Below are 25,903 nucleotides of genomic sequence, written 5' to 3'. Positions count from 1 at the left end.
CTCCTCTAGACTTCGTGTGGGGCAAGATGGCAAGCACGGGGCAGGGTGATGGTGGCATGTCACCACCTGGGACCCAGGCTGCAAACCCATCACGGGATGAGGGGTCAGGTGGGCTTAGCACACATATCCCACAGGGCCTTTCTGGTGTGGGAATCTGTGACCAGCTTCCAAGTCCCTTCTGCAACTTCCCTCCAGACTCCTGCTGGGGAGGGCTGTGCGTGCCATGCAGGGGTAGGAGCTCATCCTGAGGGGGGAGCTGGGCTGGGCTGGGCTGCAGCGGCTCATGCTGGGTGGGGTGGGGGGGAATTGCCCGCTGAGGGGGCTGTGCAGAGGCAGGGGGCTGTGTATGTCGTGCAGGGATGGAGGCTCGTGGGTGGCGGGGAGGGCATCTGTGCATTGGGATGGGGCTGTGTGTGCTGTGCCGGGGCGGGGATCATTCCACCGGGGAGTTGGCTCATTCTAGGGGCCCCTGTTCTGCCCTTGCAGCTGGAGCAGATGCTGGAGAACACAGCCGTGCGTGCCCTGAAGCAGCTGATTCTGCTGCACCGGGAGGACGGCCCCAGCCCCTCCCGCACCGTTGAGTGGCTCAACATGCGCAGCTGGTGCTCAGGACACCTTCACATCAAGTGCTCACGCCGTGTCTTCTCCCGCCGGAGCCCCAACAAGCTGGTACTGTCCCTCTCGTCCCCAGGACCCTTTGGGCTGGTGCAGCATGGTGCCACACGGCGAAGCTGTCTGTGCTAAGGAAGACAAGACCCCATGGGGGTGGGCACAGAGCTGTTGTCTCAGAAAAGACCCCCAGGCCAGTCTGGTCCCTGTGGTGCCTCTGCTGCCTTCCATGGCATTAACCTGGGCAGAGCCTGATGCCAGCCTGGCCTAGGTCTGTGATGGCATCAGACCTCTCTGGAGTGCGGGGTGCAGAGCCAGGGGGTTCCCTGTTATAAGGGGGTGGGAGGGTGCTGTGTGTGTGGGAAGGAGTTGCTGTGGGATGGGGAGTGGGCTCTGGGGGTGCATGCATGCTGTATGGGGGGTGCTTTGGGGGGGTGGCAGCCTGTCTGACTCCCGCTCCTGGCCCTGCAGAGGGAGATGTATGCAAAGGTCTTTGAGAAGGACGCTGACCAGCACAGTGACTGGCACGGGTCCTGGCTGGCAACAGCATTGCCCTGGTGCTGGGAGGAGGAGGGGCCAGGTAGGGGCTCAGACAGGGCCTGGCTGGGGCACTGAATTCCCATGGCACTCCTTTGCACCCAGGCACAAACCAGCCCCAATGGGGGGCCATAGGCATCCACAACCCCAGCTTTACAGTGGGCAGGGGGGACAAACCCAGGAATAGAACCCAGGAGTCCTGGCTCCCAGCCCCATGTCCCTGCTGGTACACGAACACTGCCTCCCATTAAGAGCCATGGGAGTGGGGCTGGGACAGTGACCCTGCCGCCCATCACCCTGCCCGGAGCAGTGCATGCTGGGAGCACCATTGCAGACATCCTGGCTGCCTGCCCCGTTGGAGGCATGGCAGCTGCGTGGCAGGTTGCAGAGTTCGGGGCCATGTGATGGCCCCTGGGGCAGGCTCCCTGCCTGCCATTGGTCTCTGACCCACCCTCTCCCCCAGGGGCTGCTCCCACATCGGGGTGATCAAGGCCATGGAGGAAGCCGGGATCCCCATTGACCTGATCAGGGGCACATCCATTGGCTCCTTCATTGGGGCTCTCTATGCTGAAGAGCGCAGTGCTGTGCGCACCAAGCAGCGTGCCCGTGAATGGGCCAAGGTGAGGGGCAAGGCCTGCTGTGGGGTGGGGCAGACACAGGGTGGGTGTGCTGTGGGGCAGGGCTAGACTTGGGAGGGTGGGAGCAGGAGAACTCCCCGAACCAGCCCCTCCCAGAGCTGCCACCCCGTGACCCAGCCTTCCCCACAGCCGCTGGCAGACAGGCCCAGGGCTGCACTGGGAGCTGGCGCTCATGGCCAGCAAGTGCAATACAGAGGTCCCAGCATGCACTGGGGCCTGATCAGTCTGCCTGAGGGGGCCCGTAGAACCTCCAGGCTCTCTCTGCTGCAGGCATCTCTGCCCCCTGCCCATGCTATGCAGCTCTGCCCTGTGGGTTCAGAGGCAAATCCCCTGCAGGCTGTGGGGGTCTGTCCTCCCTTTGGCCCTGGGACGGCTGCTTGGCTTGGAGCAGAGAGCCCCATGGTGTGCCTCAGCATTGTGCTGCTAGGCACGGCAGCCTCTGTTGCGCATGCAGCAGGGGGGTTCCGGTGGGAATCGCAACATCCCCAGTAACGACCCATCATGCTAATTGGCATACGGTGCTTTGGCTGGAGGACATGCCACACCCCCACCAGCGGTTCCGGGGCTGGCATGCCAAGTGGAGGGGCTGCGCCAGGGCAACATCCCACTTCGGAGCCACGTGCAGTGGGTGAGTGTCCTGTGAGCTTCAGGCTCGCTGCCGTCTCCCCGACATTCCTCCCCGCTTGTCCCCATGAGCCTGGACTCAGAACGCTGCCTGTGCTGGGCCGTGCCACCCGCGTAGTGACCCCTCGCCCTCCTCCTGCAGAGCATGAACTCCGTGTTTGAGACGGTCCTGGACCTCACCTACCCCATCACCTCCATGTTCTCCGGCTCGGCCTTCAACACCAGCATCAACAAGGTCTTCCAGGACAAGCAGATTGAGGTAGGTGGGTCCAGGAACCTGGGCGGGGGTCCTAGTGCAGAACACTCAAAGTAGCCTCTTGCTGGGCAGCCCTGAGCAACGCCCCCTGCTGGCAGCTGTGTTCCCTGAGTCCAGCCTTGTCCAAGGAGCGTGATGCCTTGCACTGCCCCCACAGCAGCATCTTGGGCTGTAACATGTCTCTGATTACCCTTTTGTGCCCCTGCAGGATCTGTGGCTCCCCTACTTCAACGTGACGACGGACATCACAGCCTCGGCCATGCGGGTCCACAAGGACGGTAAGCGCCTGCACCCCACACCCGCGGCGTGTCCCAGGCTGCACCAGGTGCATGGCGCCCTGGCTGTTGGGGCCCAAATCCTCAGCATCCTGCTCCTGTGAGGGCCCAGGGCCAGAGGCCTCTCCCTGCCCCCCACCCTGAGCCAGTAGCGCAGCATGTGGGGTGGAGCCTGCTTGGTTGCTGAGAGTAACGGGCCCCACTGGCCTGTCTCAGCCCCTGCTGGCTCTCTCCAAAGAGCCCTGCTGTGTGTGTGCTCGATGGGGCCACGTGGCCATGACAGGCCTGGGCTCAGCTTCAGTCAGAGTTGGCCTCCCTATGCTATTTCGGGGGATTTTTTTCCCAACATGACATAATGTCATTTTCTTAAAATAGTCTATCAAAATCTCCTGGATTGTTTCAATAGTCACCGGGAGATCGATGCCGGTTCTGGGAGACTCCAGGCCAAACCTGGAGGGTTGGCAACCCTAGCTGAGCAGTGCTGCCCCTCAGGCGCTGAGCTGATGTCTCTAAGGACGGGAGCAGGTTATCGCCTGCTCTAGAGAGTGCCCCCATCCCCCAGGGAGCAGTGCTTGTAACCCCTAGCCCACATCAGCTGGCATGGGCCACCCGACTGCCAAGCCATCCACTAACACAGCGAGGGACTGGGCTGGGCATGGCCATCTCCATGTCTTTGCGCTTGCCCCATTTGCCCCCACACCTGGCAGGGCCCCTCAGCGTCCTGCCCTGCAGAGAAGGATAATGTTACAGGAAAGGGCTGAAAGGAGGGCAGGGGCTGTCAGGGCAGGGCCCCAGAGGTCTAATTAGGAGTGATGGGCTGAAATAAAGGAGAGACACCCCCCCTTGTCTGCCCCCAACCCTGCGAGAGAGCCGGGGCAGAAGCTGCCATTGGTGGCACAGGGAGCGCTCGGGCTCTGCTGCCAGGGGTGTGCCAGACACAAAGCCAGGCTCTGGGACACGTCCTCCTTCCGCAGCAGTGCTGTCCTGGGGCAGCAACCCCTGCTGCTCTCCCAGGGGCTGGGGCACCCCCTATAGGGAGCACTCAGCCCGAACTGATTGGGGCCAAACACCAGGGCCAGGGGGCTTCCCCCACCCATGGCTCTGCCCTGGGCAGCAGGAGCTGCTGGATCCCCCTAATCATCAGGCCTCAGGCAGCGGCGGCTCCAGGCACCAGCGCTCCAAGCACGTGCCTGGGGCAGCAAGCTGCGGGGGGTGCCCTGCCGGTCGCTGCGAGAGCGGCAGTCAGGCAGCCTTCGGCGGCATGCCTGCGGGAGGTCCCCAGTCCCGCGGATTCGGCGGCATGCCTGCGGGAGGTCCCCGGTCCCGCGGATTCGGCGGCATGCCTGCGGGAAGTCCCCGGTCCTGCGGATTCGGCGGCATGCCTGCGGGAGGTCCCCGGTCCCGCAGATTCGGCGGCAGGTACGCCGAATCCGCGGGACCGGGGACCTCCCGCAGGCACGCCGCCGAAGGCAGCCTGCCTGCCGTCCTTGGGGTGGCAAAAAAGCTAGAGCCGCCCCTGGCCTCAGGGCCCAGAATCCCCAAGCAGCCAGACACCATTCCTGTCTTTCTGGGGGCAGCAAGGGCCGGCCTGGGCCAGCAGAACCCAGGCCCAAGAGCTGCTGACGCTGCTCCTGGTCAGAGCTGGGTCCCCACAGCGAGTCCCTCCCTTCCCCCCCTGCCCATCCCCACACTCTGCTGCCCACTTGGTCACTGTCTGGCTCCTCCCCCGTTCCCTGCTTGTAACACTTCTGCTACTCACTAACCCCTGGTAACACCCCCCACCCCTGACTGTGTGGGGAGAACACAAGATGGGGCTGTGGGACACACTAACCTTGCTGCCCCCTGCCCCTCACGGCTAGCCTGAGCAGCCCTCCTGTCATCTGACACCCCCATTGGGCCAGCTGGATGGCATGTTAGCAGCAGCAGCAGGGGCTGCTCTGGGTCAGGGTGGGGAGCTGTGGCAGCATTCTGTCCTTACACTTGGGTGGTGGTGGTTGGGAGCTCTGGGTGGAGGCAGGTGGAGACGGCCTGCTGTGGGGGTGAGTGGGTGTGTGTGTGGTGAGGCTGGGGCTGAGGCAGACAAGGGGCAATGTTCTGTCCTTGCACTCAAGTGGTGGTGGTTGGAGGCTCTTGGGGGAGGCAGGTGGAGGGGGGTGCGTGTGGCAGGGCTGGGGCTGACAAGGGGCAGCGTTCTGTCCTTGCACTAGGAAGGTGGTGGTTGGAGGCTCTTGGGGGAGGCAGGTGGACAGGGTGCGTGTGGCGGGGCTGGGGCTGACAAGGGGCAGCGTTCTGTCCTTGCACTAGGATGGTGGTGGTTGGAAGCTCCTGGGGGAGGCAGGTGGGGGATGCTGCTGGTTCAAACTCAGTCTCTGCCCTTGGTCCTCATCTTGTGCCTTGTCTGTCACAGGCGCCTGATCTCACCTGGGACATTGATCCATCCATGTCTGTCCACGGGGCGCCTGGCAGCTGTAACTGCCTGGCTCTCACTCTGCCTACTTGTCTGTCCTAACGCCAACTAACCCCCACTCACCCCTAACTCACTGAGTCCAGGGGACAGGGAGATGGGTCAGGGAGGGGCAGGGCTGGCTCTGCTGTGTGTCTGTGTGTGTGAGTGCTCTCTTCCTGGGGAGATACCAGGGGAAGGCCTCCTCCCTACCAGGACCCTGCTGTCCTACCCAGGGGTCCTCAGCTGGCATCCAGAGCCAACAGCCGAAGCCCTTCCCCCAAAGCCCATGGAATGGGGCCTCTGCCTCCTGCAGTGATTGGGGACTCCCTGCACCACCATCTCAGCGTGTGCCTCAATCTCCTCCTGGACCAGCAGTGCCCAGCCTGTGCTGCTGCCTCTGGCCCTGGACAGTCCTGTCCTGGCCTCTGTGCCCTGGGCTTGCCCCACTCGCCCTTTGTCCGATGTTCTGGCCATGCTGGCTGGGTTTCTCCAAGGTTACAGGAGGGCACTCGGCTGGGCTTCCAGCTCTGAGCTCTGGCAGCCCATTGCCGGGGGAGCTCGGCCCAACCCCACTGCCTTTGGCCCTGCCATTGCAGTAGGGCACTCCTATCACCGATCCGGTCTGGTGCACCCTGCCAGCTCCCCACCAGGCTGCTGTAAGGGCACCTAGCTGCTGGATCCCCAGGGTCTGAGCCCTCAGCTTGGGCTCCTTTAGGCATACTCTTAGGGTGCTCCCATCTATCTAGCCCCTTCTCCTGAGCGTACTGTGACTACATAGCTCCTCACCAGCCCCAAGCTCAATGCTGACCCCTCAGATTCCCCAGTAACTTAAACGCCCTCTCCCAAGCCCCTCTGAAAAGGTGAGCTGCTGGGTCCCCTCTTCCAGGGCCCTGGGCTAGGTGTAACATAGAGCATAGGCCCTCTGCACAGCCGTGTGACACGAGTGCTCTTTACCTAAGAAGGAGAAACACCCTGAGGGTACAGATCCTATAGAAAACACCACCCTCCAGAGCACAGGGCCACTCACTTGCTCCCCCGTCCCAGGCAGTCCTTGGGGGTTCCTTCTCCGAATCTGGCTCCCTCAGCAGCTTCCCTTACCTTGAGCTCTTGAAAAAGGGCCAAAGACCTGCGGAGGCCGACCAGGGAGTTGCCGGGCAGGGGCTGGAAGCAGCTTTACCGGAACCTCCCTGCTCAGCCTCCGCAGGTGACCAGAATCCTCCCTCGTGGTGCTGCCAAGCAAACCATTTCCTGGGGCATAGGGGGTGGGGGAGCCAGTGTCTTGGCTGGGTGTTATCCATCCCAGTTAACGACCCTCTGTGGTCAGCCCTGCACCATTGCCCTGCTGGAATGTCAGCCCAACAGGCAGTGAAGAGCTCTGACTAAGGTGGAGGCTGCAGGCTGAGGCAAAGTCATGCAAAGAGCTCCTGACAGCCAACTGAATTCATAGTCTGCACAGCCTCATTTCCTAGCTGGCCTGGCCCCAGGGGTCCAGCAGCCCCTTGAGTGCTGGTCACAACATGCCCGTGTGCCTGTTGCCGGGCAGCCTTCTGCCAGCAAGCACACAGCAGCGTCCCGTTGGGCCAGGGCCTGGCACTGCCCCATGGCAGGGAGAGCCAGCAGGGCGCTGGGGTAGGTAGAATAGCCCAGCCCAGTTGTCAGTGTAGCCACCACTAGCTGGAGTGGGCTGAGGGGGATGGGTGTTCAGGGAATTGGTCCCTCCTCTGCTGGTGGGGGGGGCGGATTTCTGGGAATGTCACAAGGGCCTGTCCCTCTGTCAGGCTGGGGGTGGCAGGGCACACCTGTTCCCACACCCAGCCTGACTCCTAGCACAGACCGCCCCGTGTCTGAGCTGGTGTGCCCTCTCCCCGCGAGGCTGGGGAGACCTCCCAGTACCCCTGCTCCAAAGCGGGCATCTGGATTTCTGAAGCTTCTGTCATGTCACTTCCTGTCTTCTCTCCGTCTGTGCTGTCCCCGTCCCCTGTGACTGTCTCCTCTCCCTCCAGCAGGCAGTGTGTGGCGCTACGTCAGAGCCAGTGCATCTTATCCCCCCTACCTGCCTCCTCTCTGCGACCCCAACAGCCACCTGCTTGTGGACGGCTGCTATGTTAACAATGTCCCAGGTCAGCATCATGCGCTCCTCGGGCCCTGGGCCACAGGGATGACCTGCGTGGCTTGGAAGGGAGGGCCAGGCTGGGCCGGGGTGGCAACTGGCTGCAACCCCTGCCCACCATACTCTGCCATGGCTGCCCCAAGTTGGGCTGCAGCCACTGCCTCCTTCCATGCCATAGCTCGTCCTTCCCTGGCGAGGGCTGGTTCTGACAGGCCTGAGGGCACAGGCTGGATCCCAGCACCCTGGCCAGACATGTGCTGCTCGAGCTGAGAAATCTGCACCTCGCGGGGGCCAGTGCTGGGAGCCTCGGCCACCAGGCCAGGTGCTCGGTCTCTCCTGAGGCCTTTGGGAGTCAATCCAAGGCACCACCTGTTCCAGAGCAAGGGGCGGGGATGGGCCCCACCCCCCTGGCTGAGCTCTAGGCAGTTGGCTTGTCTCTTGCTGGCTCCAAGGGACATGCCTATCGCTGCGCTGTGCAGATTCCCCAGCCTGGGTGCCAGGGGCGCCCTCCCTCCCCCAGGGCTCAGGGCCTGCAAGAGGCCGTCTCCTGACTGCGTCTGTTCCTGCCGGTTAGGCTCACTGTGGCGGTATGTGCGAGCGAGCATGACCCTTTCCGGGTACCTGCCGCCACTCTGTGACCCCAAGGATGGCAACTTACTGATGGACGGTGGCTACATCAACAACCTGCCAGGCAAGTACCTGCCGCCGATGGAGACGCTGCTCACAGACCGCGAAGCAGGCCACTGGGGGAGGCACCGCTGCTGCCAGCGTTTTCTGCCCCCGTTGCCTGGCTCTGCCCTGGCACGCATCTCCATCGCCACCCCCACCGGTGTCTCCGCCTCTTCACGGCTGAGCTGGGGCCCGGGCCTCTTGCCCTTCTGTGGGTGCGGAGGAATGTTATTGTTAAAACCAGCAACTCACCCGAAGTGTGGATCCTGCTTAAGGAGGGGGGCTTCCCTCCCACCACCCTGCGGGGCTGGTGCAGCACCTGGGCCCACGGCCAGCTGGGCAGGCTCATGTTATATGTGTGTCTAGGGGAGCAGCTCTTCTCCAATGACTGCTTTGCATTCTTGCTGTCTGCTGTCCCTGGCATCCCAAGTGGGGAATGGGTTTGGGGGTTGGGGGGGTCCCTGCTTTGCCTCCCCCTTGGAGTCAGGCTGAGGGCTGGACATCATGGAACTACAGTGCTGGGCCCTGGCCTGGGTGAGGGCTTCTTAAACTGGAGCAAAGGCCGTGGAAGAACCCCAGGCTGCTCCCCAGCTGGAACCGCGCCCAGCTCTTTACCCGTGGAGATAGTCAGCTTTTCCCTCAGCCCCGGCGCCACAAGCCCCCGAGCAGGGACGGGGGAGCCTTGTACCTGAGGCTCCAGAGCAAACAGCCTCAGGTCCCAACGAACCAGGTTCCTTTGCAGCTGCGTGGAGTCGCACTGAGCTCAGCCTCGTGCATCAGCACCTGCTGATCCATGCTGCAGCCAAATGGTGCCAGCGCGGGCCGGCAGCCACAGGGAGGGGCAGGGTCTGGCTGCTTGGAACTTAGCACCAGTCTGGGCCGGGTGGGCTCCACGAGTGGCAGTTCCCATCGCTACATGCAGGGGCTGGGCTGAGCGTGGACCTGTCAGGCCCTGGAATGTGCCTGTCCCCCTTCAGCCCCAGTGAAGTGAGACCTTGCCGGGGTCTCCTCCTACAGGGAGAGCCAGGTGGTTCTGTTTGTGGGCTGAGAACGCCCCCAGCCTTCTTCCCATGGGAGCAGCAGGAGCAAACAGCAGCAGGCACGTTCCTTGGTCCCGATTTCCCAGCTGCCTGTCCTGTACCCCCAGAGCTCTGTCTCTGCTCCCCGTCATGACCACCCCCACCACTACTGCTGCCGCCGGCTGCTCGTGTTCAGGTCCTCCCAGCTTGAACCAGTCCCTCCTCTGTCCTGGTGTCCCAGGGTGCCCAGCACACTCGGGATGCCCCTATGGTTGTGCTAGGCCCCAGGCCTCCTCTTTTTGCAAGGGCGAGCCCCACGACTCTGAGACTTCAGGCTCTAGCCCCCCCGCTTCTCGCCGGGGCTCCCCAGTGAGTCCAGCTGAGTGTAGACCCCTGTGAGAGACTCGACCCCTTTGGCAGCGATGCAGCCAGCAGGGATTGGCAGCGACACTGCACAGCCTGTTCAGACCACGCCCTCATTAGTCACCTGGACTCCAGGACCGAGGAGGTCAAGTTTGTCTGAACTCAGAGCCTCTGCTCCAAACCGCCGGCATTCTCAATCTTCCGGCTGGGCAGCAGCCAGGGCCGGCTCTAGGTTTTTTGCCGCCCCGAGCAAAAACATTTTTGGCTGCCCCCCCCCCCCCAGCCCTGAGCTCCCCCCCCTCCCCCCACCAGTGCCCCACCCACCCACACCCCCTGCCACCCCAGCACTGGGCTCTCTCTTCCCCCCCACACACAACCCCTGCCGCCTCAGCACTGGGCTCCCCCCCCGAAACGTGGGATCCGCTACCAGCGCACGGCGGCTGAGCCCTGGCCCAGCCGTGACTCTGTCCCCATGCGGGTGGAGCTGCTGGGCGACGCGGAGCGGGAGTACTTCCAGGTGGCGGTGCGGCTGCGGGGCGGCGCAGAGAACACGGCCCCCTCCCTGGGCTTCGCGGCGCTGCTGGTGGCCAAGGTGGATCAGTTCGTGCTCACCGCCCTCACCCCCAACATGCTGGCAGCTGAGGACCTGGAGAGCCCCCCGGACCTGCTGCTCTTCAGCCTCACCGCACCCTGGCCCAGCCCCAGCGGGGGGGAAGGCGAGGATCTCTGGCTGCGGGGCTACCTGCTCAGCACCGATGAACCCAGCCGGCCGCTTACCTCTTCACACACTCCGGGAGCCCCTCTCGCCGCCGCCGCAGCCCAGGCTCAGCTCCAGGGGACCCCGCTTCCCTCCCTCCCCCGCTCCTCACACACTCTGGGCAGGGCCACCCAGAGGATTCAGGGGACCTGGGGCAAAGCAATTTCGGGGGGCCCTTCCATAAAAAAAAGTTGCAATACTATAGTAACATGTATTTGGAAATGTAAAAAATAACTAGTGAAATATATTCAAAAATTAATTTGTAATAATTTGAAAATACACTAAATACATTATTTAAAAACATTAAATGCTTTAATGGTATGTCTACATTTGCAATTACATAATGGGCTGTTGCTGGGTGATGGTGATGGTTGGTGCCAATGGGCTGTCGCTGCCTGGGGGTGGTGCTGCTGTTGCCCGGGGCTGGGTGGGGAGCTGGGCTCTGGGTTGGGGGGTGCCCGGCTCACAGGGTCTGGGCTCAGGGCTGTGGGGAGATGGGGTCGGGGGGGTACCTGGCTCAGAGGGGCTGGGCTCGGAGCTGGGGCTCAGGGCTGTGAGGGGGATGGGGTCGGGGGGGTGCCCAGCTCAGAGGGGCTGGGCTCGGAGCTGGGGGTCAGGGGGGTGCCCGTCCCCGTCCCCTTACCATGCCGCTTACCCCCTCTCCCGGACAGTGCAGCAGCCGCATGGTGTCTCCAGCGGGGCCTGAGTTCCGGCCGCTCGGCCGCAGCTCGCAGCCCCACCCCCTTACCGGCTGAGACGCCAAGGGATGGGGGAAGACGGAGGCGGGGGGAGCCTCGGACATACTCGTGGGGCACCTGCGGGGTCTGGGGCAAATTGCCCCACTTCCCCCCCCCCCGGGCAGCCCTGACTCTGGGTGCCCCTCTCGCCGCCACCGCAGCCCGGGCTCAGCTCCAGGGGACTCCGCTTCCCTCCCTCCCCGCTCCTCACACACTCTGGGAGCCCCTCTCGCCGCCGCCTCAGCCCCGAGCCCGGGCTGCAGCGGCGGCGAGAGAGGCTCCCGGAGTGTGTGAGGAGCTGGGGGGGGCTGGGATGCAGGGTGGGAGATGGGGTCCTGCTGCTGCTGCCACGCCGAATCTCCCCAGGGCGGCGCGGCATTTCCCGAGTGGGCTGTGCAGGGCGCCGCCGGGCTGGGCAGGGGGGCGCGGATCCCGGCTCGTGCTGACAGGGCGAGTGGCTGGGCCAAGGCCGGCTTCCGGCAATGCCGCCCCAAGCAAAAAAATAAAAATTAAAAAAGGGGGGCCGGAGTGCTGCCTCTTAGAAAGTGCCGCCCCAAGCACATGCTTGGAGGGCTGGTGCCTAGAGCCGGCCCTGGCAGCAGCCATCTTAAAACCCTCCACTCACATACACCTGCTCTCTTTGTCTCAGCTGCTATCCTGCTGTGCTCCCCTCAGCTCCCAGTCTGTAACAGTCACTGTCCGGTCATTCTGTCTCCGAGGCAACTTTGTCCATGTGGGGTCAGTTCTTGATAGTTCATTCAAACCACCCCAGACCTGCCTGCGTAACACCCACACCCCATCTCTCATCTCCCCGTCCCTGAGGAGTGATTAACCCCTTCATACCCAGGGGGTGGCATTACACAATAGGGAAACTAAGTCACACACTTTCCAAAAAATATTACAAAAACTTACAGGGAAGCCTTCAGCCCACACAGTTCAGCGTATGGTTGGCCTTGCCATGTGACCCACCCAGGGCCTTGAGCAATGGCTTCTGTTTAGTTACCACACTACATAAAGGGGCTTAATTGCTCCTTCCATGGAGTCTAACAGAAGAGACTGCACCCATTGGCAGTCACAGACTTGGGTAAAACCTTCAGCAGGTCTTTGACAGACAGCCATTTACACACTGCCTCAGCAGCTGTGCTCTGCCCCTGGAGCTGCACTGGGCCCTCCCCAGCACTGCGACGGGCTGTCCCTGTCGAAGCTCCGAGTCCAGAGTTCAGCATGGGACAGTCCTGCTGCAGCCTGTCTGGCCAGGGGTCCTTGCATGGGACGACTTGCTGGTTCCTACTGCCCTCTGAATGTGCCATGGAGGGGGAGCTCCCAGGCAGAACAGAGCCAGTGCAGCATGTGTCAGGCTGGGAGGTGAGCAGCAGAGGGCAATCGCATTAGGGCTGGCCACAGCTCCCACCCTTCTCACCCCCACTGCCCTGCCATTGTGCAGCCTGCAGTGGCTGGGGGAGACCTCTGGCTGCCCCTCACCCGCTTTCCCCCCTCTGCTCCACACTTGGAGCAGAAGGGTTGGGTGAGCCATAGAGAGGGAAGCCCAGAGGGAGGAGATTGGGAGCCGGTAGAGGAAGACTCACCCCTCTCCCTCACAAGTCAGCTCTGCCCTTGCTGCAGTTGGAGAGCCGGGTTCGGAGCTGAGCTACGCAGGGGCATCTGCCTGAGCGTGCAGGCTGTTTGAAGCAACCCCTGACAGCTAGCAGCTTCCCAAGGCATCTCCATGAGTGTTAACTCTGAAACCTAACAATGTGGAATTCCATAGCAGCATTAGCTACCTTAATGCTCATGTGCCAGCTGGTCAGAGGGGAGATGGTTAAGCATAGCCCAGTTCTCAGGGATGCTGGGGGGTCTCATACAGCACTGTAGGAAATCTGCTGAGACCCCAGAGCCCCTTTCAGGTACACGCCAGCAGGGCTCCGAGCTGCACTTGGCGCTGGGACTGCAGCCTCAGCCCCAGGACCCTTGGTGAAGTGGGAGCAATACGTACTTGCCACAAGTGGCGCGTGGGTGACCGAGGACTCAAGAATAATGACAGGCTGAAGCCGAGGGGACAGAGGCCCTCCGGGCTCATGCTGCTCCAAGCCAGCTGGTATGAACATGGATGAGTGGGTGCCCGAGAGGACGGGCCCGTTCAGCACTGGCACCCGGTGTGCCAAGCCAGAGAGGGAGCGGCGGTCTGCGTCGCCCTGCAGAGAGAACAGGGAGTCCATCAGCAGCGTACCAGGGCGGGGGTAGAGGAGCACACTGGGATGCCTGGGAGGGGTCCTAGGGCCTGACAGGGGCACTGGCACAGTCTAGAGGAAAGGGACCCCCCTGGCTCTGTGTCCCAAGGTGTGTGGGGGACCCTGTGGGTCTGCAAACCCATGAAGTGCTGCATCACATCCAGGACTGCTGCTCAATGACCCGCGCATGCTGTGATCCTGGCCTTCAGGAGGGGGGTTGGGCTCCCTCGGCCCTGCATGAGCCCTCAGCAGGATTCCGGAGTCCCTTGTGACCCAGCTACCTACCCTGGCACTGGCAGCAGCTGGCAGGCCCAGCGAGATGGCCGGAAGGGAGGCCGTGCTCTGCAGGGCCAACTGGGCCAGCGAGCTCTCCTGCATCATCAGGCGCTGGGCGAGTGGCGCCTGCACCAAACACAATACATTAGTCTCCAGACATGGTACAGCTGTGTGGGGCAGCAGGGGCTACAGCGCCAGTGCCAGCAAAGGGTGGCAGCAAGGACCCCAGCAGGGAAGACAGCACCACCAACCAGAAGGCAACAGGGGGACACAGTGCAAGACAGGGAGCAGCAGGGGGACCTGGAGGGCATCAAGGCAGCAGTGGGGTGGCTGGTGACTAGCCAGGGGGCAATAGGGTTGGGTGGGTTGCCACCAGCTGCTGGGGGGAAGGGAGGGTAGCAGGGCCCAGAAAGCTGGGACGAATTCTTAGCTGGTAGTTTTCAAGGAAGTGGGAATTCTGGGAGGGGAAGTTGCCTGGTCCTGGCTCCAGGCCCCGGGGCCCATGAGAGATCTGGGGACAGAACTGCGGAATCCATTAGCCCATGCTCTCCCTGGGGACAGCATGCCCCAGTGACCCCACCCAAGGTAGCACGTCCCGGGCTCCTGGCTCCCTTCGACAGGTCTGCAAGCTCCGTACCTCGTGGGCCACGCTGGGCCCGGAGGGGGGGACTCCATGTTCCGCTGGGAGGCTGTCGTTGGGGGAGCTGCAGCCAGACACAGGGGTGCTGCTACTGCTGGGGGATGAGTCTGCACAGGGAAGAGAAGTCAGACAGGAGAGTGGCAGGATGAAGGGACCCAAGGGCACAAGGGGGCCGGGCACCTTCACCGCTGCATGCACATTGTTTTCTCTGTACCCTCCCTCTCATCAGGTACCCCAGCTTCCTTTCACAGGGACACAGCCTAGTCCCCTCACATGTGCTGCTTCCCCTCATGGCTATTTCACCCCTCCCAGCGACACCAGCCCGCTGCTGACCTCCTGGCTCCTGCACAGTGCCCTTGCCCTGCCCTGCCCTCGCCAGCCGGGTGACACTCGATTCCATCTGGCCGTAGCACTCTCCCTGAGCAGCTGCCTGAGCCCAGGTAGGCAGGCAAGGACAGCTCATGCCCTGAGAGCACATACTCCTGGCAGTGCACCAGGCATCGCTGCAGGGACTGTCCCTGGTTCTGCACCCAGCCCTGAGACAGGGCAGAGTGCGCCATCTTGGGGCAGTCCCGGGAGTTTGCCACCATCTGCCCAGCTGTGCTAGTGGGAAGAGCGCCCGTCCCCAGGTCCAGCGCCACACATGGGTATGTCCTGCTGCTCCCAGCAGAGGTCGAGCAGCCATGGCCAGGGGCCTGGGTTGGCATCGTTTGCTGGGACTGCTTTGGGCCCATTAACCCCTCAAGTCTCTGCCAGGTCAGAGAAACAGCCCAGCGCAGCTCCAGCATTGCCCTCCGCACTGGTTGGCCCTGGCCCTGCCTGGCTATTAGCACATCACACCTGGCACGAGGCTCCCTTAAAGAGCATTGCTGCCACGGGACAGCACCAACCCTGTGCACTGAGCGCCCCTGCAGCTCCATTGGCATGTGTGACCCCCTGCACAGAGTCTCGGGTGCAGGGTTTATGCGGGGCCCTAGTGTGCAGCAGCTGCTCTCCCTGGAGCCCCAAGTTCCTGCTGTCGCCCCAAGAGACTCACCAATGGCCTCTGCTGGCCTCCTCTTCAGGGAAGGGGGTGCACTCTCCTTGCAGGTCAGTGGGTTCTTACGCCGGTCCACCGACTTCTTGGGCTTGTACCACACCTTCAGGTTGGGCTCAGATGCTGCGGGCAGACAAAGCTGTTTGTTAGTGGTCTCCCTGCGCTATGGCATTGATACAGGTGCTGCCACACTGGCCTCTTGGGCTCAGGCATGACCCTTGGGGCTGTCGCAAAGTCACCTTCAGACCTGCACACCTGTGCGCCAGCCCAACCCCCTCCCACTCCCTAGCCAGTGCCAGTCTCACCTCCCTGCCAGGACACAGGCCCTAAGTGTGTGTGGAAGCGAAGGCCAGGAGGAAGTCAGGCTGGGAAGGTGGCTGAGTCCACCCTGCTGTCACACCTGCACCCATGGGCACGAAGCCAGCATGGGCATGGCCGTACCTGTTTTCCGCAGAGGAAAGTGCTCCGGAGGGTCTATGGAACTGCTGGGGACTTGTGGCAGGAAGGGGCTGAGCACAGGAGGGGCAGGGCCTTCAGTATCCAGGGGCTCCAGCGATCTGCAGGGAAGTAGCAGCACGGTTAGAGACCAGCCCTTGGCTCCAGGATTCTTCTCAGCCCTGCAGCACTGGCATTCCCCTGGAAAAGCCTGGTGCAGCCTGGCCCCACCATGCCACTGAGTTTGCCCCCAGCTTCTTGGCAAACTCCTACCAGCTCAATAAAGGGCATCCCCGCCCCTGGTGCTGGGACAGCCCCTAGACACCCTCGGTTCAGTGCAGCCTCCGCCCCGATGCTGGGACAGCCCCCAGACACCCTCATCCCAGCGCAGCCTCCGCTCCTGGTGCTGGGACAGCCCCCAGACACCCTCGGAGACAGCCCCCAGACACCCTCGGTTCAGTGCAGCCCCTGGCCCTGGTGCTGGGACAGCCCCCAGACACCCTCGGTTCAGTGCAGACCCTGCCCCTGGTGCTGAGACAGCCCCCAGACACCCTCGGTCCAGCGCAGTCTCTGCCCCGATGCTGGGACAGCCCCCAGACACCCTCGGTCCAGCGCAGCTCCTGCCCCTGAACCTGGGACACCCTCGGCCCAGATTCCCTTGGTCCAGCGCAGCCCCCCACCTGTAGTACTGGGTTTGCCCCAGCCTGGCCTGTCCCCCCAGGAAAGGTGCACATGTGCATCACTCTGTCCCAAGTTTTCCCCCCCAGTCTGTATGGGAAGTGCCTCCACCCACAGTGTGCATCCAAGGCCCGGACACTCCAGAGATGCTACAGTTAGAGCCCTGCACAGATACAACATTTGGATCCACATCAGAGCCGTGATCTGCAAAAATGGCCCGGGGATTTGCAGGGCTCTAGCTACAGTTCCAGAGATGGCCTGTCGAGGTGTGAGCAGTGGGTGCCTGCCAGGTCCCCAGGGAGAGCAGATAAAACCTGGTCTGGACACTAGAGGGAGCTCCCTGGTTGCTGCAAACCACAGAAAACTACAGCTCAGAGGGGCTGCCAGAGCTGCAGAGTCCTAAGGAGCCTAGGTGAACAGAGCGTCCCCCACAGGATCACTGCACCCACTGCTGTGCTCCACAGACACAGATGCTGTGAGAGCCCCTGCCTCACAGACAGATGCAGGCCTTCCCATCAGGAGACAGGCTCTCTCCACTGAGAGCCCAGTATCTCTATCTCACCTGTATGGCCTGGTGGCGTGTCTTGGGGATGCTCAGGTGTCTCTATCTCACCTGTATGGCCTGGTGGCGTGTCTTGGGGATGCTCAGGTGTCTCTCTCTCATCCATATGGCGGTTGGGGGGGGGGGGGAGGGGAGAGAGAGAAGCTCTGGTGTCTCTATCTCACCTGTACAGTTTGGGGGGGGGGGGGCTTGGGGATGCCCAGGTGTCTATCTCACCTGTACAGCATGGGGGGGGGGGTGTTTGGGGATTCTCAGGTGTCTCTATCTCACCTGTACGGCATGGGGGGGGGGTTGGGGATGCTCAGGGGTCTCTATCTCACCTGTACGGCATGGGGGGGGGGTTGGGGATGCCCAGGTGCCTCTATCTCACCTGTACGGCAAGGGCGGGGTTGGGGATGCTCAGGTGCCTCTATCTCACCTGTATGGCAAGGGGGGGGTTGGGGATGCTCAGGTGTCTCTATCTCACCTGTACGGCACGGGGGGGGGGGTGTTTCGGGATGCTCAGGTGTCTCTATCTCACCTGTACGGCAAGGGGGGATTTGGGGATGCCCAGGTGACTCTATCTCACCTGTACAGCATTGGGAGAGGGGTTGGGGATGCTCAGGTGTCTCTATCTCACCTGTACAGCACGGGGTGGGGTGTTTCGGGATGCTCAGGTGTCTCTATCTCACCTGTACGGCAAGGGAGGGTTTGGGGATGCTCAGGTGTCTCTATCTCACCTGTACGGCAAGGGAGGGTTTGGGGATGCTCAGGTGTCTCTATCTCACCTGTACGGCAAGGGAGGGTTTGGGGATGCTCAGGTGTCTCTATCTCACCTGTACGGCATGGGGGGGGGTTGGGGATGCTCAGGTGTCTCTATCTCACCTGTACGGCAAGGGAGGGTTTGGGGATGCCCAGGTGACTCTATCTCACCTGTACAGCAGTGGGAGAGGGGTTGGGGATGCTGAGGTGTCTCTATCTCATCTGTAGGGCATGGGGGGGCCACTGGGGTTGCTGGTCCTTTCCAAAGCTGCCTGTTGTTTCTTCAGGATTACCTCGGCCAGCTTCTGTTTCACCACCGTGCTCGCCACAGCACCTGCAGGGAGAAGGGGAATGAGCATCCTGGGTTGGGAACCAACACGAGCCTCCTACAGGGCTCCCAGTATGACATGGGCGGCCTCCCCACTGACTTCCTGCCCTGGGGCACCTGCAGGCAGGTAGCACATACCTGAGTGGCCAATGCCCATGGCACAGTGACTTGGCCACAGGCCTAAGAGCTGGGCCCCGCTAGCACATCCCTGCCAAGCCTTGCTCAGATGCTATTAGTTTCTCAGTCAATCCCCCACCTCCATCAGCCCCTACTGCTCTGTACGGCCCCCTTGGGCAGCCAGCTGTGAAACCTTGTGCCACCCCTGGGTAGGGCTACCATATGTCCGGATTTCCCCGGACATGTCCGGCTTTTCGGTCTATAAATAGCCGTCTGGGGGGGGATTTTTAAAAATCTAAAGATGTCCGGGATTTCTCCCCCGTCAGCTATTTATAGACAGAAAAGCGGCGGCCAAGCGCCGCTGGGCACCCAAAGCTGCTTCCCGGCTCCCCCCATCCCCTGCAGCCTTACCACGCTGTCCGGCCCCGCAGCGGTCTTCCCCCTCCTCCACTCCCCTGAACGCTCCGCCCACCTGCTCCTCCCCCTCCCCTGCTTCCCGCGAATCAGATCTTCGCGGGAAGTCTGAAAAGAAGCAGGGGCAAGCGGGAGGCAGCAGGAGATAAGCTGGGGCGGGGGGGGCGGGGACACGAGGAGGAGAGCTCCGGGGAGGCGCGGCCCTGGCCGAGTGGCGCCCGGCGGCTCCGGCCCAGCTCGGGCCCCAGGGCGGTGGCCCCGGTTCCGGCCCCAGGGCGGCGGCCCGGCACCGGCTGAGCACCCCCGGCCCGGCTCGGGCCCCAGCAGCGCCGGCCCGGCCCCAGCAGCGCCAGCCCTGGTTCCGGCCCCAGGGCGGCGGCCCGGCGGCGGCCGAGCACCCGCGGCTCGGGCCCAGCTCGGGCCCCAGCAGCGCCGGCCCAGCCCCGGCCGAGCACCTCCGGCCCTGCCCCAAGCCCCGCAACCCCGGCCGGAACTCCGGCCGGAGCGCAGCCCGATTCCTGGGCTCTTTAAAGACGGCCCTGGTCAGGGGATGGGGGGGGGGGGGGGGTTGGATGGGTCGGGAGTTTGGGGGGGGCTGTCAGGGGGGTAGGGGTGTGGAGAGGGGTTGGTACAGTCAGGGACAGGGAGCAGGGGGGGTTAGATGGGTCTGGGGTTCTGGGGGGGCTGTCAGGGGGGCAGGGGTGTGGAGAGGGGTTGGGACAGACAGGGAGTGGGGGGGGTTAGATAGGTCGGGGGTTCTGGGGGGGCTGTCGGGGGCAGGGGTGTGGAGAGGGTTCGAGGCAGGCAGGTAGCAGAGGGGGTTGGATGGGTCAGGAGTTCTGGGGGTCCTGTCAGGGGGCCGGGAGCAGTTGGATAGGGCATGGGAGTCCCCGGGGGTCTGTCTGGGGGCGCGGGTGTGAATATGGGGTGGGGGTGTGGATAAGGGTCGGGGCAGTCAGGGGACAGGTAGGGTCATAGGGGGTTCTCAGGAGGGGGCAGTCAGGGGACAAGAAGCAGGGCGGCTTAGATAGGGGGTGGGATCCTAGGGGGCAGTTAGTGGCAGGGGTCCCAGGAGGGGGCAGTCAGGGGACAAGGAGCGGGGGGGGTTGGGGGTTCTGAGGGGGGCAATCAGGGGGTGGGAAGTGGGAGGGAGTGGATGGGGGCGGGGCAGGGGTGGGGCTAGAGCGGGGCTCCTCCCCCCCCCCCCCCCATGTCCTCTTTTTTGCTTGTGGAAATATGGTAACCCTACCCCTGTGCTACATAGTCCCTAGGTCTCATCGCTTACTCTGAGAAAGGCCCCTGAGGCTTCATAGTCTTCTTCCTGATTTCTATTATTACTGCATTAGTGCTTTGCCTAGAGGCCCCACTATGCCAGGAGCTGCCTTGCCACAGGGTGACTGAGATTAGGGCCTTTTTGTGCTAGGTGCTGCGCATGCATGCAACAATATCTGAGATCGGGGCCTCTCAGTGCTGGGCATAGGCACGTGCACACACACACACACACACTGTCCCATGAGAAAAGTCTTTCAAAGCCAGATCCCAGCTTGAGAGCAGAGTTTGGCCAGGATCACTTCCTTGGACGCAGCCAGTCAGAAGGAGGGCTCTAGTCTCCACTGCAGGCTCCCAGCTCTATAGCAAGTGGCTGGCACACAGAATCACAAGGCCTGATCCTGTGAGGCACCAAACTCTCAACCCTAACTTCACCTTTTCCGTGTTGTCCTGGACCCCAGCGTAGCCTGTAATCCACTGCCCTTCCCTTGGCACACTGTGCTGGCCACAGGGCCACGCTTGAAATGCACTCCTCTTGCTTCGACAGTGGCAACTCGCTTCTCAAGGCCACAGTGCTGCTGCCTCGCTCCTTGCACATCCCGCACCACTTTCTCCTCTCCACTGGCTGCCCCAGTCCAACTTTGGTCCAGTTCCTTTAGTGCAGGAGCCCAGAGAATGTGTACCTTTGCAGAGCACTGGGAGTCCAGCCTGGCAAGCGGCAATGTCAGCTAAGCAGGGGGGTCTGTCCCTTTAAGGGCCTGCAGCACCACAGAGCAGCAAGCCCTGCCCTAAGGAGAAGCCCAGCAGGCAGGTGTTGGGAATCAGCAGATCCAGCCAAGAAGCGGCTAATGACTGGCTCTGATTCCCAGCTGGGAGACAGAAGTAAGGACTCAGGCCTGTAATGGCCTATGTGGTTCCCATGTACATGATGGAGCCCTCTAGTTAATCAAAAGGGCCTCTGCCTCTTCAGAGGGGAATGATCAGAAAAAACACAGGGATCAACTGATTCTAGGACACAACAAATGAAAAAAGAGGAATGGGAGAGAGGGTCACAGGTTTAGTCTCTAAGGTGCCACAAGTACTCCTGTTATTTTTGCGGATACAGACTAACACGGCTGCTACTCTGAAACAGGTTTACAATTGGGATCCCAGAGGGGGACACCAAGCAGAGAATGCTGGACAGAACCCACTGCTCCTCCAAAGAGTCCAAGAATGCCACCCAGAGGCACTCTGCCCAGAGTCATGAATGGACAAGTGCACAAAATTGAGCCCCACAGTCTCAGTTGCAGCGCCTGTCCAACCCCCTCCTCCTTGACTGATATATGGCCAATATGGCCAACGCCGGGAGGAGGCTGATGAGGTGGTCCTACAACCTTGTGGGGCCGTGGATAAGGAGTGCAAGGAAAAGTCCAGGCAGAACCTCAGCAAGAGGTTCTGGAGGGGGGCAGAAAAGGGGCTGTGGCCTGGTGCACTGTAAATATGCACGCGCCGGGGTCTCCCTCTCGCCACAAGAAGAACAAGTGTCAGGGGAGTCCGAAAACCACATAACTCTCCTGTGCTCACAGCCCCGTGAGGCAGCCATTAACTTATATCCCCAGCAGACTGTGGCACGAAGGTGGAATACAGGCTGGCCCACCGGGGCTCCTTGCCCTCCAGAGCTGGCAGCAGATCCCACCATTTTGTATCGGGGCAGGACACAAGGGTGAGGTAATGAACAATGTGGGGCACAAGCTGTTCCCATGATGTGGCTCAGAAACAGACTGGCTGGATCCTACTAAGTCAGCTCATATGGGCAGTTTGAAGCAGCCAGGGGGGCTCGCATGGCCAGGGCCCGACCTCAAGCTCCAGAAGGCCAGGCAAACGGGCAGGCAAGGAACACGCTGCTGCAGGACTTGCTCGAGGAAAGCTATAGAGGCAGGGGGCAGGGCAGCCTTTACCTCCTGGAGCTCATGGCAGGGGACATGCAGGGTGGGCAACCCCATTCACTGAGCAAGTGTACCAGGGTACACCCAATCCCACCAACTGTGGTCCAGGAGGTCTCTGTCTCTGGTAACACCAGCCAGGACCAACCTCCAGTGCACTGAAAGGACCTCCACCGTGTGTGTCACAAGACGTGGGCGTGGAACAGGGGTTCATCTAGGAGGTTCACACCCTCAGTGGCCGTAACAGACCTGGCTGTGGAGACCAACCTCCAGGTCCTGAGACCATCCTGGTAAAAGATCGGCAGCTCAGAAAGGTCTCAAGGGAGACTTCTCGGATACAGATAAAAGAGTTGCCAGTCATGTCGGAGCCCTCAGAGGTGGTGGAGGAAGGTGTGCCTTAGCTGGCTCCAGGCCAGACTACAAGCATTATAAAGGAGCCTCTGCAGGGCCTGGAGATGGAGAGTGTGGAAAGTGTATGTGAATGCATATCAGGCCCTGCCCTCCCTCTTCCAGAGGGAGGCTCAGCACTCCTGCAGAGACTCAGTGCTTTTGCGGCCAGTAGAACTCCAGGACCTTCCCCTGGAGGTTGGCCAGGGTACACAAGAGTGGGCTCAGACTATTAAACCAGTGCCAGAGCTAGTTTGTTAAGAACCAGTGACCTTCCCTGAAGGGAAAGGCACCAGAGAAGCCCCATCCATGCCCACAACCCATCAGACACCCTGGCCCCCAAGTCAGTCCTATTTTCTAGTAAGGAGGGATCGGTGGCCAATCGAAGCCCAGACAGAGTAGCAGACCTGTGCCCCACTGGATGGTATGAAGTGCAGGTGGGAGGGAGCTTACATGACACCCATTGCGGACCATCAGGCCAGAGCTCTTGATCCAGCTGACCCAGGCAGAGGAGGCCACTGAATAGATGGTTTGGCAAGCCTCCACCCCCACCATGTCTTCCAGATCCTGGGCCAGAAGTTGCACATTGTTGGTATACGCTGACAGGACCACCCTCCAAGCCGGGTTGCGGAGCACCAGCCCCATCAATCGCTTGCAAAGGAAGGCCTTGTCGACAAGGGCATATAATTGGCCAGACAAAGAGCAGCCCTGACACACTCCCAGACCAAAGATGACTGGTTTGGTCAAGGCCCAGTTGAGCTTGACTATACACTCTGCAAAGGTGTGCAGCACCTGAAGGAACCTCACAAATTGGGGACTGAAGCTGATTGCTCACACAGTTCCCATGAGAGACTCGAGGTCCACCCTGTCAAATGACTTCTCCTGGTCGAGGGACAGGAAGTTGAGAGACAAACATCCCTACATGCCAGACAGAAAAGGTCCCAGACTAGATATAGATTATCAAATAAACTCCAGCCTGGGACAGCATAGGTCTGGTCGGGGAGGATCACATACGCCAGCATGGACTTCAGCCATAGCAAGATGGCTTTCGCTATGACCGTAGAATCTGCACTGAGTAGCGATCAGGGCTGGCCTTACCATGAGGCGAACTGAGGTGGCCGCCTCAGGTGCCAGACTGTGGGGGGGCACCAATAGGACCCAGAGTGTAGAAAATTGTGTCTGCTGCTGGTGCATATGTATTCTCTCTGCTCTAGATGCACAGAGACGGTGGAGTGCTGTGCTGGAGGACGGAGGGCACAAGAGACATAACAGGCAGGCAGGAGAAAAGGTGAGAGGGAATAACAGAAAGCAGCAGGAGCTGCAGGGAGAGAGGAGGAGGAGCCTCTTATGTACCTCTCTAGCACCCCCAGAAGCCTGGGCTGATTAACACCTGCTTCTCAGGGAGCTTCCTGTTTCCTGCTGCTTCCCTGAACCCACGTGAGGAGAACAGGCAGTCAACTGAAGTAGTAGGAGCCAGTTAGGCCCTTAAGACACTGATATCTTCACTCACTCAGGCCCTGCTACCAGCCTGCTTATTTGTCCCCTTCAACTGAGTGTTGAGAGCCACTATAGCAGGCACAGAACAGCAGTCATGAGTGAAAGAAGAAAACGCCCTTTTGGGGCAGCATTCAGAAAAAGGAAGAAAGCAAAGGAAGCTTTTCTATCTAAGCAGGAAGGAGCGCTCCTGAGATACATAGACACAAATGTTCACGGTGAGCCTTCCGGCCCCAGTGAGGATGTGATTGGTGAGGAGATGCCTGATCTTCCGGTTAGTCAGAGTGCAGGTGACCTGGCAGCTACTGCAGCATCCATATCTCCATCTCAAATGGATGTAGTCATGCACATTCCCGAAGAAAAGTGTAGATCAGAGAAGAGTGTGGTGGAGGTACAAGAAACAGCTGCTGCTGAGTTTAGTTCCTTAAGTCTAGATGATCCAGGACCGCGGATCCACTTGAGCAGTAGCCTGAGGGACTTATCAGAGAATCATAGAATATCAGGGTTGGAAGGGACCTCAGGAGGTCATCTAGTCCAACCCCCTGCTCCAAGCAGGACCAATTCCCAACTAAATCATCCCAGCCAGGGCTCTGTCAAGCCGGGCCTTAAAAACCTCCAGGGAAGGAGATTCCACCACCTCCCTAGGTAACGCATTCCAGTGCTTCACCACCCTCCTAGGGAAATAGTGTTTCCTAATATCCAACCTAGACCTCCCCCACTGCAACTTGAGACCATTGCTCCTTGTTCTGTCATCTGCCACCACTGAGAACAGCCGAGCTCCAACCTCTTTGGAACCCCCCTTCAGGTAATTGAAAGCAGCTATCAAATCCCCCCTCATTCTTCTCTTCTGGAGACTAAACAATCCCAGTTCCCTCAGCCTCTCCTCATAAGTCATGTGCTCCAGACCCCTAATCATTTTTGTTGCCCTCCGCTGGACTCTTTCCAATTTTTCCACATCCTTCTTGTAGTGTGGGGCCCAAAACTGGACACAGTACACCAGATGAGGCCTCACCAATGTCGAATAAAGGGGAACGATCACGTCCCTCGATCTGCTGGCAATGCCCCTACTTATACAGCCCAAAATGCCGTTAGCCTTCTTGGCAACAAGAGCACACTGTTGACTCATATCCAGCTTCTCGTCCACTGTGACCCCATGGTCCTTTTCTGCAGAACTGCTACCTAGCCATTCGGTCCCTAGTCTGTAGCAGTGCATAGGATTCTTCCGTCCTAAGTGCAGGACTCTGCACTTGTCCTTGTTGAACCTCATCAGGGTTTTTTTGGCCCAATCCTCTAATTTGTCTAGGTCCCTCTGTATCCGATCCCTACCCTCCAGTGTATCTACCACGCCTCCCAGTTTAGTGTCATCTGCAAACTTGCTGAGAGTGCAGTCCACACCATCCTCCAGATCATTAATAAAGATATTAAACAAAACCGGCCCCAGGACCGACCCTTGGGGCACTCCGCTTGAAACCGGCTGCCAACTAGACATGGAGCCATTGATCACTACCCGTTGAGCCCGACGATCTAGCCAGCTTTCTATCCACCTTACAGTCCATTCATCCAGCCCATACTTCTTTAACTTGGCGGCAAGAATACTGTGGGAGACCGTATCAAAAGCTTTGCTAAAGTCAAGGAATAACACATACACTGCTTTCCCCTCATCCACAGAGCCAGTTATCTCATCATAGAAGGCAATTAGGTTAGTGAGGCACGACTTGCCCTTGGTGAATCCATGCTGACTATTCCTGATCACTTTCCTCTCCTCTAAGTGTTTCATAATTGATTCCTTGAGGACCTGCTCCATGATTTTTCCAGGGACTGAGGTGAGGCTGACTGGCCTGTAGTTCCCCGGATCCTCCTTCTTCCCTTTTTTAAAGATGGGCACTACATTAGCCTTTTCCAGTCATCCGGGACCTCCCCCGATCGCCATGAGTTTTCAAAGATGATGGCCAATGGCTCTGCAATCACATCCGCCAACTCCTTTAGCACCCTCGGATGCAGCGCATCCGGCCCCATGGATTTGTGCTCATCCAGTTTTTCTAAATAGTCCCAAACCACTTCTTTCTCCACGGAGGGCTGGTCACCTCCTCCCCATACTGTGCTGCCCAGTCCAGCAGTCTGGGAGCTGACCTTGTTTGTGAAGACAGAGGCAAAAAAAGCATTGAGTACATTAGCTTTTTCCACATCCTCTGTCACTAGGTTGCCTCCCTCATTCAGTAAGGGGCCCACACTTTTCTTGACTTTCTTCTTGTTGCTAACATACCTGAAGAAACCCTTCCTGTTACTCTTAACATCTCTTGCTGGCTGCAACTCCAAGTGTGATTTGCCCTTCCTGA

At 60.6% G+C, this 25,903-nt stretch overlaps 1 protein-coding gene and 1 pseudogene across 1 annotated transcript in view; one reads left to right on the top strand and one right to left on the bottom strand.

The window, feature by feature from the left end:
• Nucleotides 1-495: 495 nt before the first annotated feature.
• LOC135892000 (patatin-like phospholipase domain-containing protein 6) lies at nt 496-11,058 on the top strand (annotated as a pseudogene).
• Nucleotides 11,059-17,854: 6,796 nt separating this feature from the next.
• LOC135891999 (uncharacterized) overlaps nt 17,855-25,903 on the bottom strand; it is a 112,449-nt gene continuing 104,400 nt past the window's right edge. The window contains exon 15 of the mRNA XM_065419676.1: nt 17,855-17,970. Coding sequence (XP_065275748.1) covers nt 17,855-17,970 — 116 coding nt within the window. The remainder of the gene's footprint in view (nt 17,971-25,903) is intronic.

The sequence above is a fragment of the Emys orbicularis genome, chromosome 19 (assembly GCF_028017835.1).
Source record: "Emys orbicularis isolate rEmyOrb1 chromosome 19, rEmyOrb1.hap1, whole genome shotgun sequence".
Taxonomy (NCBI): Eukaryota; Metazoa; Chordata; order Testudines; family Emydidae; genus Emys; species Emys orbicularis.
The sequence above is the reverse complement of the archived record's forward strand: the minus strand, read 5'-3'. Positions and strand labels throughout refer to the sequence as shown.